General features: G+C 41.9%; 1 protein-coding gene across 1 annotated transcript in view; it reads right to left on the bottom strand.

The window, feature by feature from the left end:
* fbn1 (fibrillin 1) overlaps positions 1-12,839 on the bottom strand; it is a 75,419-nt gene that overhangs the window by 16,225 nt on the left and 46,355 nt on the right. The window contains exons 36-50 of the mRNA XM_084357283.1: positions 11,999-12,121; positions 11,614-11,736; positions 11,343-11,510; positions 9,275-9,343; positions 9,056-9,181; positions 7,944-8,066; positions 7,698-7,856; positions 7,535-7,606; positions 7,319-7,444; positions 6,029-6,151; positions 4,180-4,305; positions 3,962-4,078; positions 3,743-3,868; positions 3,233-3,352; positions 2,512-2,637 (exon numbers count right to left, since the gene is read on the bottom strand). Coding sequence (XP_084213409.1) covers positions 2,512-2,637; positions 3,233-3,352; positions 3,743-3,868; positions 3,962-4,078; positions 4,180-4,305; positions 6,029-6,151; positions 7,319-7,444; positions 7,535-7,606; positions 7,698-7,856; positions 7,944-8,066; positions 9,056-9,181; positions 9,275-9,343; positions 11,343-11,510; positions 11,614-11,736; positions 11,999-12,121 — 1,827 coding nt within the window. The remainder of the gene's footprint in view (positions 1-2,511; positions 2,638-3,232; positions 3,353-3,742; positions 3,869-3,961; positions 4,079-4,179; positions 4,306-6,028; positions 6,152-7,318; positions 7,445-7,534; positions 7,607-7,697; positions 7,857-7,943; positions 8,067-9,055; positions 9,182-9,274; positions 9,344-11,342; positions 11,511-11,613; positions 11,737-11,998; positions 12,122-12,839) is intronic.

Consider the following 12,839-nt stretch of genomic DNA (forward strand, 5'->3'; position numbering starts at 1 on the left):
TCAGTCACTGAGGAAGAGGTGGTACCATTAATTGTAATAACACATTTTATATGTTTGACACCTGATTATAGAACACAGCAACAAGGTTCAGACTAAACTACAGGCGCAGTTTAAACTGCAGCAGCTGAGGACGAAGCTATTGGGGTTTAAAGGTCCAATGTGTGGGATGTAGTGGAATCTAGTGGTGAGGTTGCAGATTGCAACCAACTGAATACATCTCGCCTCGAGAAAAAAAAAATGCAAAAGGCCGTCTCAGGAGTCAGTGTTTGGTTCGTCCGTTCTGAACTACTGTAGAAACACGGCAGTGCAATATAGCGGACTCTGTGGAAGAGGACCCGCCCCTCTATGTTGTTAGCTCATACTTGTCTTTTGTGTCTTCTTTCGTGTGTTTCTGTTCTTAAAGGATGTTATCATGACAAAATGTGACTTTTTTTACACCTTTACTTTTTTAAAGCTCTTCTTTCAGGGGAGCTTGTGGGTGTGAAAGATGTACAGTATGTGTAAGGCTGCAGCATTGAGTTTCCCCCTCAGGTGCTTTTTTAAAAATATTAACTTGAGAATCATACGGTAAATTTATTTTATGATGCTTGATAAAATACAACATATTGTAAAATAAAATGTTGGCTGGTATTTAGCATGAATGGTGATACATTAAATTATCGATATGTCACATCTAAAAGGAGAAATGACACATTCATACTCTTACTCTTAGCGAATTCATAAGCAATAAAAGACACCATGGCTCAGTTCAACACACTCAGGGGGTTCTGCAGCTACAGCTATACTTTATCTGACCTGTAGCTCATGGTGGCTAATGTTATATGCTGATGGAATAAGTTCGTTGTTTCACAGCGCTAAGTAATCTTACTTTGATGAAGCATAAATGTAAAATTACGAAAGATACTCTGACACACTGGGGTATGAGACAATGAGTGATTAGCGCTCATAAAGGTTTAACTGGCTTTTTGGGAAAATAAAATCAGTTGAGCTGAAAATCTTTCACATTGTGCAGAACTATAAAAAAAATGTAGCGTTTAAAATTTCATCCTATTGTATTCACTGCTCAAGGCTCTCTGTCACCTAATACCTAAGATAACAATTTATAATATCTTCTTTCTCTTCTGGGGGAAGGGTTATTATAGGTTTTAAGGGGATACAGATGATATAAAAACAGATTAAATCCCAAAAATTTTAAATATCAATAGAATGAGTGCACAGAGAGAAGCACAAATGGTTTTCATCACGGCATGACTTTCTCCATTGTCTTCGTGTCTGTCATCATTTTTAACAAAAACAATGGTTTTCTCAGTGGGACGGGGTTTATCCTTGTCAAGAAATCTCTTTTACTGCCCGTGTAGCTCACTCTCCACCCAGCTCCTCCTGTTTATCCCCCGACCCTCACTTCTGACACTGGAGAGAAAAGTGTAATACAAACTGTAAACTGCCTCACTGAACTCATGATGTCATCACTTCAGTGTTTGGAGGGGGAACTCCCTAACAGAGGACTCAACGCGCCCCCGCCCAGCCTAAAAACACACATATGTACATAAACACACACACACATACACACACACACACACACTAGTGAGGAAATGGAAAAGTGATCTGTTCAGAGCCACCCTTGGCCTTGTAGAGGCAGCAGAACCAGCTGGAACACAGTGTGCTATCATGAAACTGCACCACTGCTGCTTAGTCTCCACTCGCACTCAGAGACAGACTATACAGATACACTGGTATTTACACTTTGCACTTAAAACTCGATGCATAAGATAGACCCAGACCCAATGCAGCCTCCCTCTGATTGGAGGGCTACATGGCCCTTTACACCGAGGGTTATGAGAAGTCTCCGTCAGTTTAATGTTAATTATAATCCTTTTCTTGATAACAAGCAGAAAAAAATCACTACCAGTTTACTGTACTAGCTTTACTAGCTAATGTTACATTGTTATTGATGACTTGTGTGTGACAGTGCTGCATTTTCAAGTATTTCAGTGTTGCATTCCCCCATTTACAGAAGATGATTAGGCCACTGTAAAAGAAAAGAATTGGTTGCTAATGGTAACCTATAAAGCGCTGCTAGTGGCCAGGTAATGAAGTAGTGTTCTTTTTAATTTCATGACTTGATTGTTGGCGTGAAGTTCTGAATAAATTGCGAGCATTCATGCTTTTCTATCACTATCAAATAAATGGCAAGTGGCATTGCGATAAAACCAGGACTGCCACAGCAACGCAAGAGAAATCACCACAGCTGAAGACGGCTTATAATAAATGTCTGGCCGCTTCTGTTTACAGTACATTCACGCCATCGTTGATGACTGATGCTGTATGAAGGTCTTGAAGGGTTGTCCCATTTCATAGTGGGAGACTTCAACCACTACCCCTTGTAGCTCTGTTCTGAGGGGCAAGGGGGGACTTGAAAACAAGGTATAGGGGTAAAAATTGGAGATGGGATGTCGCCATAGATGTATAGCCTCTTTTCCTCCCTCACACACACACACACACACACATTACCTAAGCATCTGCGTCCGGAGGCAGAGACCACGAAGCCTTCGGGACACAAGCAGGTGAAGCTTCCTTCAGTGTTGGAGCAGGTTCCAAATGTACAGATCTCAGGCGACTGGGAGCACTCATCAATATCTGACACACACAGAGAAATGGCATCAAATTTACAAATGTCATCCATTAAAAGCCTCATTTGTACCATCAGAATTCCACCTCGACGTGCTGCCGTGGATGAAGTCCCAGCAGCACGTCATGGTCCATCCACATGTGTTAAAACAGAATGTAATCTCACTAACGGATCGTTGGATACAGGCATTTTTGTCTGAAGTAGCCTCAGTGTCACATGTTCCCTCATCACAATGACCAGCTGCTGCCGTTACTGATGCTGAGAATTTAGCGCCGTTCCTCCCCGCTTCCAGGAACAGAGTGCAAAGCAGGAATGTGTTGAAGTCTGCCGAATATCTCTTCATCAGCCCCACTATATAAACAATCCAAGTGTTCTGGCTCGGGCCCACTCCCACGTGTGAAAGGGAGAAGAGTGGTGGTTTGTAGCGGCAAGGCAATTGAAGAGAAGGAGGAGGTGAAGACAGAGCAGAGCTGGTCTTAACTCTGATTTTTGATTGGATATACGTGTGTGTGTGTGAGTGTTGCATGTGAGTAGGTGTTTTCTGCACTACCTGAAGTGTAGATAGTTTATTCTGTTTTTATTTGTCACGTTTTGCCACCGTACCTTCACAGGTTTCCTCATGGAGATAGTAGCCAGGCGGGCAGATACACCTGTATGAGCCGTCCAGATTCAGACAAGTTCCTGCGCCACATGTTCCTGGATTCACTGCGCATTCATTAATATCTGAGAAAAAAAATAAATATACAAAGGATATACAGTAAAGGATACATATTACATTGAGGTTAGGGGTGGGTGATATGGTCATAAATTAATTTCAAGATACTTTAGGCTATATCGCGATACACAACATATGTCTCCATATGATGTTTGATAAATAATCATCACTAATGTGGATAAAATGACTAAGTGGGTAAAGACAAGTATTAGAATAAGTAGAACAGTCTGGTAAGGTCAGAAAATTACATCACTTCACTGTAATCTTCACTGTAATGCAGCCTTTAAAGCCAGGAAGAGACCAAACTTATGCCATATCATGATACAACAATGATATATAATTTCACATCATGATATGGATTTAATATCAGATAAAAATAAAAAATGCCAGTTCCTTACCTGCACACAGTCTGCCGTCTAAAGTTAGCTCATAGCCATCATGGCACATACAGAGGAAGCCGCCCACGGTGTTCAAACACTGCCCGTTTCGACACAATCCTCTCTGCGTCGAACACTCATCCACATCTGCTCAACACACAAACACCACAATTTATCACATAAACACAATGGCTATCTTGCTTTTCTCTGTTACTCCCTCAAATCCGCGGATGAACGCACCTATGCAGTCACTGTTGTGTGAGTTCTGGAAGCCGGGGTAGCACAGACAGTTGTAGGAGCCCACTGTGTTCTTACAGGTGCCGTTGCCACAGGGTTGTCTCTCACACTCGTCCACATCTGAAAAAAACGGTGAGCATCATCAGAGTTTTACCTCAGAAAGGTGGTCATTAAGTTGGGGAACAAACAAGCGAGAACTGATCGGAACCAAAGCAGCTTACCGACACACATCGACTGGTCCCGCGTAGTTTTGTAGCCGTTGGGGCAGATACAGCGGTAGCTCCCCAGCGTGTCAATGCACTGACCAGGATTGCATACTGCAGGGTTCTCACTGCATTCATTACGGTCTGAAAAGGAGGAAAACAGTTGTCCCAAAGTTGTGAAATATACAGACCCACTGACACAGCAACAGCCACAACAGTGGTTGTGGTATATTATCATTTAATGAAAAACTCCTTTGTTTTTACATTTTCATGTAATTTCACAACTATTTCTCTCCACTTCTGAATACAAAAAAGCATCTTACAAATGTGGTAACACAGTCTTATAACCGTGCATTATCTCCTTGACTGTCTGTCAAGGCTCTTGCTTGAGACATGTCATTTTAAAGCCAGCTTAAGAATAGACGACTGTCAGTTCATTTCTTGACTCAGACATCAATGTGAAACCAACAACTCCTGACTGGACAAACAGCTGACCATCTCAAGGCAGTCATTAGTCTTTGGGCTTATTTTAAAACATGAAGAACTAGAAACTATGGAAATTATATAGGCTATTGTAAAAAAATCCCCTGGAAATCTCCAGTTACAGTTTTCCTTCTTGTCAAGCTAATCCACTTGAAGTTAGATGTGTAAAGAGTCTGGCTATGTGAGATTCAAATCTGGAGAGATCTTGACATCAACTTTATAAAAAATCTGCAAGTGATTTTTTGCATTTACTGATAACTAATGTTTCATGTTTCAAGTTAATTTAATTTATAAAGCACTTTAAAAAGCAGGTGTTTCAGAAAGACAAACATGTGAATAACAAATATGTAAATAAAACAAGATCATAGACCATAGAAACAGTTTTAAACCCCATGGAAACGGTATTAAATAAGATTAAAAGCCAGAGAATGAAAATGGGTTTTAATGAGCATCACACACAGTTTATCCAACAGCCTGCAGCAGGCTAATCCAGAGCAGAGGAGCCGCTGCAGAAAAAAAAAGTTAATTTCAGTTTAACCTGAAATGAACTGAGAATTTCATTATGTTACTCTACATATTAAAAAAGTCACCTTATGAAATTATTTAGATTTCATTAAGTTTAATAGTGACTCTAATGACTATTTCGATATTTGTCCCTCGCCACAAACAATCACTAATACGAATATGAATTTATTGCTTCATAGGATAAGAACCGGTCCATTAACTCTGTGGGATGTTGACACAATCACGACGATGACGATTAAGTAGTAATAAATTTGTTATTTAATTAAACTTAAAAATATGTCCATTTTAAAATACCCCATTTCACATCCTGCCCTGCAGCAACGCACATTTTTTAAATCAGTGTAACTCTCTGTTAATCACTGTACTTAATTGTCTCCAGCCACAGTTTCAGTTTTCTCTCACTGGAGTTTGACCATATTTTTTGGTCGAAGTCGCATGAAAAGCTGGAAGAAAACGCTCTTCCTTATATAATAACAAGCCCACCATGAAGAACTTGTCCTCAGCTCGACTGTCACTGTGCTGCCTCCGGTGCTTTATCTTTGGCATATAACGGTGCAGTTCAAAGAGTTTCATATGACTGAGTTTGATACAACAGCTTGAGGAGGTAAGACAGCATAAGGCCACGAACGGACTCAGAGAAGTTCGCATCATCAGCATGGAAGACGGTGGATTTTACGCTGCCTCATCTAATCTTTTCTCTAATCCTGTTTCGACTGATTTTAATCTCCACTGAGGTCATTAGGAGTTGACTAAGCTCCTGTTGGTTGAGTGAACAGTCACAACACTAGTAATGTAGCATGTAATCTGACTGCCGCTGACACCTTTTATCTCTCATATCTGATCAGAACCACAACCTTACCTAGACACTGTCCAGTGGGGGTGAAGCGATATCCAGCCTTACACTCGCAGCGGTAGCTTCCCGGCATGTTCAGACAGGCTGCGTTCTGCTGGCACACGGGTCCATTCTGACACTCATCAATATCTGACAACAGCAGAGACAGAAGTGTTGAAAAGACAGTCAGCTACAGGGGAAGCCTTTTCTCCTGGTAACAGGTGGATTTATCTTGTTGTCGTGATAAAATTAGTTGTGTTTAGTAAATGTGTTACAGTCCAGTAGGCTACCAAGAATTCTGGTTGGCATGAGGGAAAAAATACATTGTGTGGATGTTGGTGGATGTTTGAATGGTATCATAATGTATGTATAAACAGTACCATCAATAAACAGTGCTCCATCTGACAATTTCAGCTTAAAAAGAGCTGCTAGAGTTGTCAAGACGACACCTTTAGCCCAGTTCAGACCAAAGATTTGCGAGATTTGTTGCAGCAGCGTGAACTGGCCCATTTCAGCTCGACTCCAGTTGTCACGTCGCCAGCGACTGGTTTTAAGAAGTAAAGCACACCATCTGCTTATTCAGCCAATCAGCACCTCGTAGCAACATCATCCAGGTAAGTCAGTTATAAACTTTCAGCTGGTCGAGATGGCAGTTTTGGAGGAAGGAAAGAGGGCATCACCTCATCGATCTGTTTGAGTTACAGCCATGTTTATATGACACAAACCTTAAAATTCAAATTTACTGCTACACTGACAACTACATTGCTTTTTCTTGGCTCCACTGTCCACATCCCTGTTGTTCTCGCCGTTTCATCGATACTAGAAATGCAACTGTAGCAAATAATTCATCACTATACTCACTTGTATTTTAAGGCACTACAGATGATATCCAGCTATAGAAAAAGCCTTGAAGCCGGCAGTTGGAGCGGATTTCATTACTACGGAGATGATACACCATCTCGTCTACTCGCATTGGTGCAAACTGGCAGGTGTTCAGAAAGTTGCAGACTCGCACATTGCAAGAAGTTGCAAGTTTTAACTGGTCCTGTCGCAAATCCTTGGTCTGAATAGAGCTTATGGATGCAGGCATGGCACACCTGACCACATCGTAACTAATAAGAGAGAAAAAAATTGTTTTCTCATGATAAAAGGTTGATAATCTTTTTATCTGGAGATGACAGAGCTCTTTTTCTTGAGATAACAGTATTAAAAAAATGCAAGCATGGCCATTCTTGGTTTCGGTAAAAAAATGCAAAGAAGAATTCACAGAATTTATGTTTTGGCATCAACAGAACTTCAATGGCTCGCAGGACTTACCCTCGCAAATCAGCAGCTTGTCGTTGTAAATGAAGCCGATGGGACACTCACACCTGAAGCTTCCAATCATGTTGATACACACTCCGTTCTCACACACTCCAGGGATTTCCCTGCACTCATCAATATCTAGCACACGAGGAAGAGACAAGGGGACAAAATGAGAACAAAACAAACCTTACGTTTCCTAAAATTAACCTTTTAGTGTGAAAATCTTACCGATGACCCGTCCCGTGGTGATGTCGATGTAATATCCTGGTCTCTCACTGCCGCACAGGATCGCAAACTCATCTGAAGGTACATTAAGACATGAGTTTTTATAAAACGATCACTTTTAGTTTCTTATGCTCTCATTTGTACATTTGTGTGTATGAGAGCTCACCGGTGCTGGGGACAGGACACTGTTCACAGGGTTTGTTCCACGCACGGCCGATGTTATAGGAGCAGCAGCACATCTTTTTGGTCATGTTGAAGGTCAGCTCTCCATCACAAGTCCTGTTGTCGGAGTAGAAGTTCCTGAAGCAGTAGCTCTTCCTCATGTCTGTGTGTTTTAAGAAAAAAGAGAGAGAAAGTTAAATGTGTGACTACCATTTTGCTGACTCATACAGGCTCGAGTGTGCAGACCTACCCATGCAGTTGTTCCCTCCATTGACCTGCATGTAGTCCACAGGGCAAATACATGTGTAGTTCCCGATGGTGTTGTAGCACTGGCCAGGGCCACAGATGCCTGGTCGCTCACACTCATTGACATCTGCACGTAGAGAAGGACAGACAGTTTTGATGAATACAGTGTCAGATTTACTTTTAGTTGAGGTGTCACATAACCTATTTTGCTTAAAGACTGTGTCTAAATGCAGAATAAGTGCAATAAGGACAGGTTTTCCCACACATCGACTTTACTTGAGCAAGGTAGATTATCGGCCACCCAAGTATATCAGGCAACCCATTTTAGCATTAACTCTTATTTTCTTATCCGTCTGAGAGAACAACGGCATCCACGATTGATTAACTCGGGACAGGGGGATGGCACAGGATGGCATGAAGCGGCTCTGTCGGGATCATCCAGAACTTTTGCTAAAGGAAGCGCAAAAATAACCGTTCTAATATGAACTGAACTGAACTGAACTAAACCACATCATAAGTTGGTTGGTGAAAACAAGGCTTTAGTGAATGTGCAGTCCTGGTCTTCATAGAGAAGACACCCGCTTTTGTTCTCCTGGCCAATAAACACACGCTAATTAAAATGCCGCCAGCCACATGTCATTGTCTAACCCTTCGCCTCCTCCTCGCCGCTCTGTTCCTATTTCTCTTTTCTAAACACCCTTCTCATGTATCTCTTCCCCCCCCCCTATCTTTCATTCCTCTGTCTCTCCCTTCCTTCTTCATCTCTGGCCTGTCTACAGGGGACTCAGCGTACTTCCCCGAGGAGTGGGCTGACCACATCAGAGCCTCGCTCCTCTGGACACAGTTAGTCGCTCAGCTGTCTCATCATCCTGACTGAGCTTTGCTGGGTTAGCAACAGACGGGGAACTAGAGAGATATATTGAGCCACAATGAGCTGCAGTGTTGTCTATGGGACAAAAAAGGTCCAATATTTCTTTGTCGTTTCGCCCTCCTCCTCTCTCTCCATGTGTCCTCGCTGAGCGAAGGCCTTGATGGCTGGACTCAATTTCCTTCCCGCGGAAATGTCCCAGGGCAAGAGCTAGAGAGGAATAGGTCACCTGTGTGTGTGTGTAATACCTTCACAGACTCTGGTTTCTGTGTTGAGGGCGTAGCCTCTGGAACATTCACACTGGAAGCTGCCAAAAGTGTTGATGCACTGTCCTCCCTGGCACAAGCCTGGCAGCTCCTGGCACTCGTTGATGTCTGCCAGAGAGAGAAAGGAAACACTCAGTGGCACTGTGGGTGGGTGGGTGTGTGTGTGTTAGCTGTGTGTCTGGTGGCATGTTGCCGTCTGACCTTCCAAGATGACGGTGATGGGATTTGGTCTGAAGCCCTCTCCTCCAGGACACAGTGTCTTGTACTCAGCTGGAACACAGAACACAGCACCAAATCACAGTGAGACGACACACATGTCACAATCAAGGTGGCTTTATTGCAGGATTTGGCAGCGACAGTAGGCTGATGTTCAGCCGTTGAGTTAAGTCACGTGTCCAGTTGGTCAGGTGCCTAAAAAAAAAACGTTTCCTGTCGCTCTCTGCTTAGTTTTGTTTTTTTCCGATCAGCCGTCTCAGATCTCGGAGTTATCCACAGGGCCCAGTGGACCGGACATGACTGCAGCGACTCAGAATTACAAAGCGAAAAAGAAAAAGTTTTTTGTTCTTGTCATAGAAGCAAGCATTTCCTTGAGCTGCAAAAGGGTGAGTCATTGCCTGTAATGTTCTGAACCATCTGTTGACAATTTCAAGTTCAAGTTGCACAGAGCTGTCTCATCTTTACCAGCAACAACAATTACAGCAAACACACACTCATTGCATGACAAGAGCGAGCAGTGTGCAGCCTGTGTCCTGGTCGAGCAGCTATATCAGGCCTGATTTATATTGTGGTACATACTTGTGGTTTGTTTATTTAACATGTTAAAGCAAGTTGCAACAGTAAGAGAAAACCTTTAACCACTTCAAAGGACTTAAGGGTGACAAGTGCCAGTTGACTGATTTATTGTCTCCAACGCACAAAACAACTTATACAAGGATCTGACGTTGTTGTTGATCAAAGCTAGCGACCAGAAGGAGACATTTAAAAACTTACTTTTTAGCCCTTGACCTTGACCTAACTTTTAAGACAGTCCAAAGTGTTTGACTCTATTTGTCACAACCACAGTCATTCAGTTATGGATGACAGCGGGATGAATAACTGAAAAACTTTGGTTTCAAGGCAAGAAAATACAGTGAGGTAGCAAACATCTCATCAATTATAAAGCATGAGAACATGTATTGTTTTCTTGGTTGCAGTGATGAAATGTAACAAAGCAAATTTACTCAAGTATTGTACTTAAGTACAGTTTTGAGTTACTTGTACTTTACTCAAGTATTTACATACTTTTTACTCACTACATTTATTTGATAACTTTAGTGATTCGTTACTTTTCAGGTTACAAAATTGATTTATTTTATTAGCAATTAGATAAATAAAAAACAAACGAACAAAACAAACCACATTTTGATTATCAGTAAAATGCTGAATATCAGATTTGATAATCATCCAGAGTATACAGTATCTACATACATGTAAAAATATATGTATTATGTACTTTTTACCAAGTTCTCTTTTGCTAGAAAAATTACTTTTGATACTGCAGACTTGTACTCAAGTACTATATGTATAGGAGACTTTAACTTTTACCAAAGTAATATTTTAACACGGTATCTTTACTTTTACTCAAGTGTGACTTTTGGGTACTTTTTACCACATTGCTTGGTTGTTGTTTTTTAAGTGACTCTGCTGAATGACGTATCTGTAATGGCGAGTTCTGTAATCGAGTCGGATGGAAACAGCTTCCTGAAAGTTGCTGCATCTCTTGTCATGTTGTGGGGGATGAGTTATTTTGTCACATTGCACTTGAAATTGAGAGATTTGAAAAGGTTGGTTCATTTCAAAATAAAACAACTAACTTTGGTAACTTGAGGACGTTTTTTAGTAAGTAATGAAACATTAAAATACAACTGTGTCCCCAATCCAAATAAACAAACCCTTGTGATATGAGGTGTGTGTCACTTGCATTTTATTGTCCTTAATTTGAGATTATTGGTGATGTTGTTGATAAATATCCATCTTAAACTGCAATGTGTTTTTGCTGTGGTTACATTTGCCAGACAGTTGCAACAGACGAAGAATAAGGACAATAAACAAAACTAAAACATCAATACACAGTAAACACAGCACTGAATTTACTATGTACTGACTCAGGTGGGCCATATATTTAGAGTCAGTGGCCATCAGGAGGTGTATCATGTCATATTCAAAAGTCCTTTCCACAAAAATAAAAATGCATACTGACACAGAGTGTAATAATGATGGGCTGACTCACTTGAGTTGACGGAGGGGCATGATTCACATGGGTTTCCCCAGCCCTGGCCCAGGGAACAGCAGCAGGATGCTTTGGAAACGCCAACTCCGATCTCATTGGAGCAGTCCAAGCTCTCTGACGCATCTCCTCGGGAACGAACATCAAGGTAGCAGCTTCCAGAGCGAGTGTCTGCATTCACACACACACGGTTCAGGTATACAGGTGTGTCCAGCCTTTGCTTCAGAATTTGTTCTATGATAGGCATATATCATGAGCACTTGTTGATTCTCACCTACACAGCCCACCCGGGTGGGGTTGAGCTCAAAGTCGGCAGGGCAGTTACAGTGGTAGCTTCCAGGGATGTTGACACACATCCCATTAATGCAGATGGTTGGGTCTGCACATTCATTGACATCTGAGACAGAAAGACAAAGCAGTCTATAAAGTGTCTTCACCTCTATAGAGCTATATGAGTTTTTCATTTTTTGTTAATTAGTCATTAATTGCCACAACAGGAGACAAACAGTGACTTCTCCTCTGTGAAGATGAGAGCTGTTCATCTCTTCACTGCTGTTGCTCCACTCTTTTTACACCCTTTCAAGTTTCCTTAGCTCACCGGGGCATAAAGAGAGCATCACTGGGGCTGGCAGCTGGACCGGTGTGTCGACTAGTCTCACCTGTGCAGTTGCCTCCACTCCTGTCCAGTTCATAACCAAGGTTACATTCGCATCTAAAAAGTCCCGGGATATTCTGGCAGCGTCCATTGACACAGATGTCAGCAAAGGTACATTCGTCTATGTCTGTAGAAGAGACAGAGGGAGAGAGGTAGAATGATAAAGAGGGGGAGAGAAGGGAGAGGGAGAGAGGCCCAGCTGTGAGGGATTAGTGGATCATGGGATCATGGTGGAAAATTGGCAGCCAGCAATAGGAAGTGAAGGCCGCTCACCTCTGCTAAAGAATGACAGTTCTGGGGCAAAAAATGCCCAGACAGATCCAGACAGACACACACATACACTAAGAGAGCAGCAGCCAAGGTTATGAAATTGTGCTCTTCCACATCATTAGACTCTGCGCAAGTCATTACTGTCCAGTCCTGCCTGAGTTGATACAGGGAGGACTGGACAGGTTATTTCAGGATGTTTGACACATCAGCAAAATGAGGTCAGTCTGCTCATTCAATTGAATCCAGCAATGTCTTATCACTAGAAGCATGAGTCACATTCGTCTGCTACCAGTCGTACATGTGTTCAGACGTCGACTCTACAGTAGCTCAGCTAAGGATTTCATACAAGACCCCTCGGTTACAATTTTCAATCTTACATCACCTTTGAATTGTATTCAACCAATGTAAATTGCACATCCCCATTAAAATGTCTCTTAAAAGATCTAATATCTACCTAGATAAGACAAACCTGGATAGCATGTACACATATCCTCCAGGTGCATGCAGCTTTGTCTCAAACAAGAATTAGAATAAAATAAAAGACAGTTTCCAGAGCAGTGTACGTCATTTCAGTC

Source organism: Pagrus pagrus (genome assembly GCF_965226575.1).
Source record: "Pagrus pagrus genome assembly, chromosome: 1".
NCBI lineage: Eukaryota > Metazoa > Chordata > Actinopteri > Spariformes > Sparidae > Pagrus > Pagrus pagrus.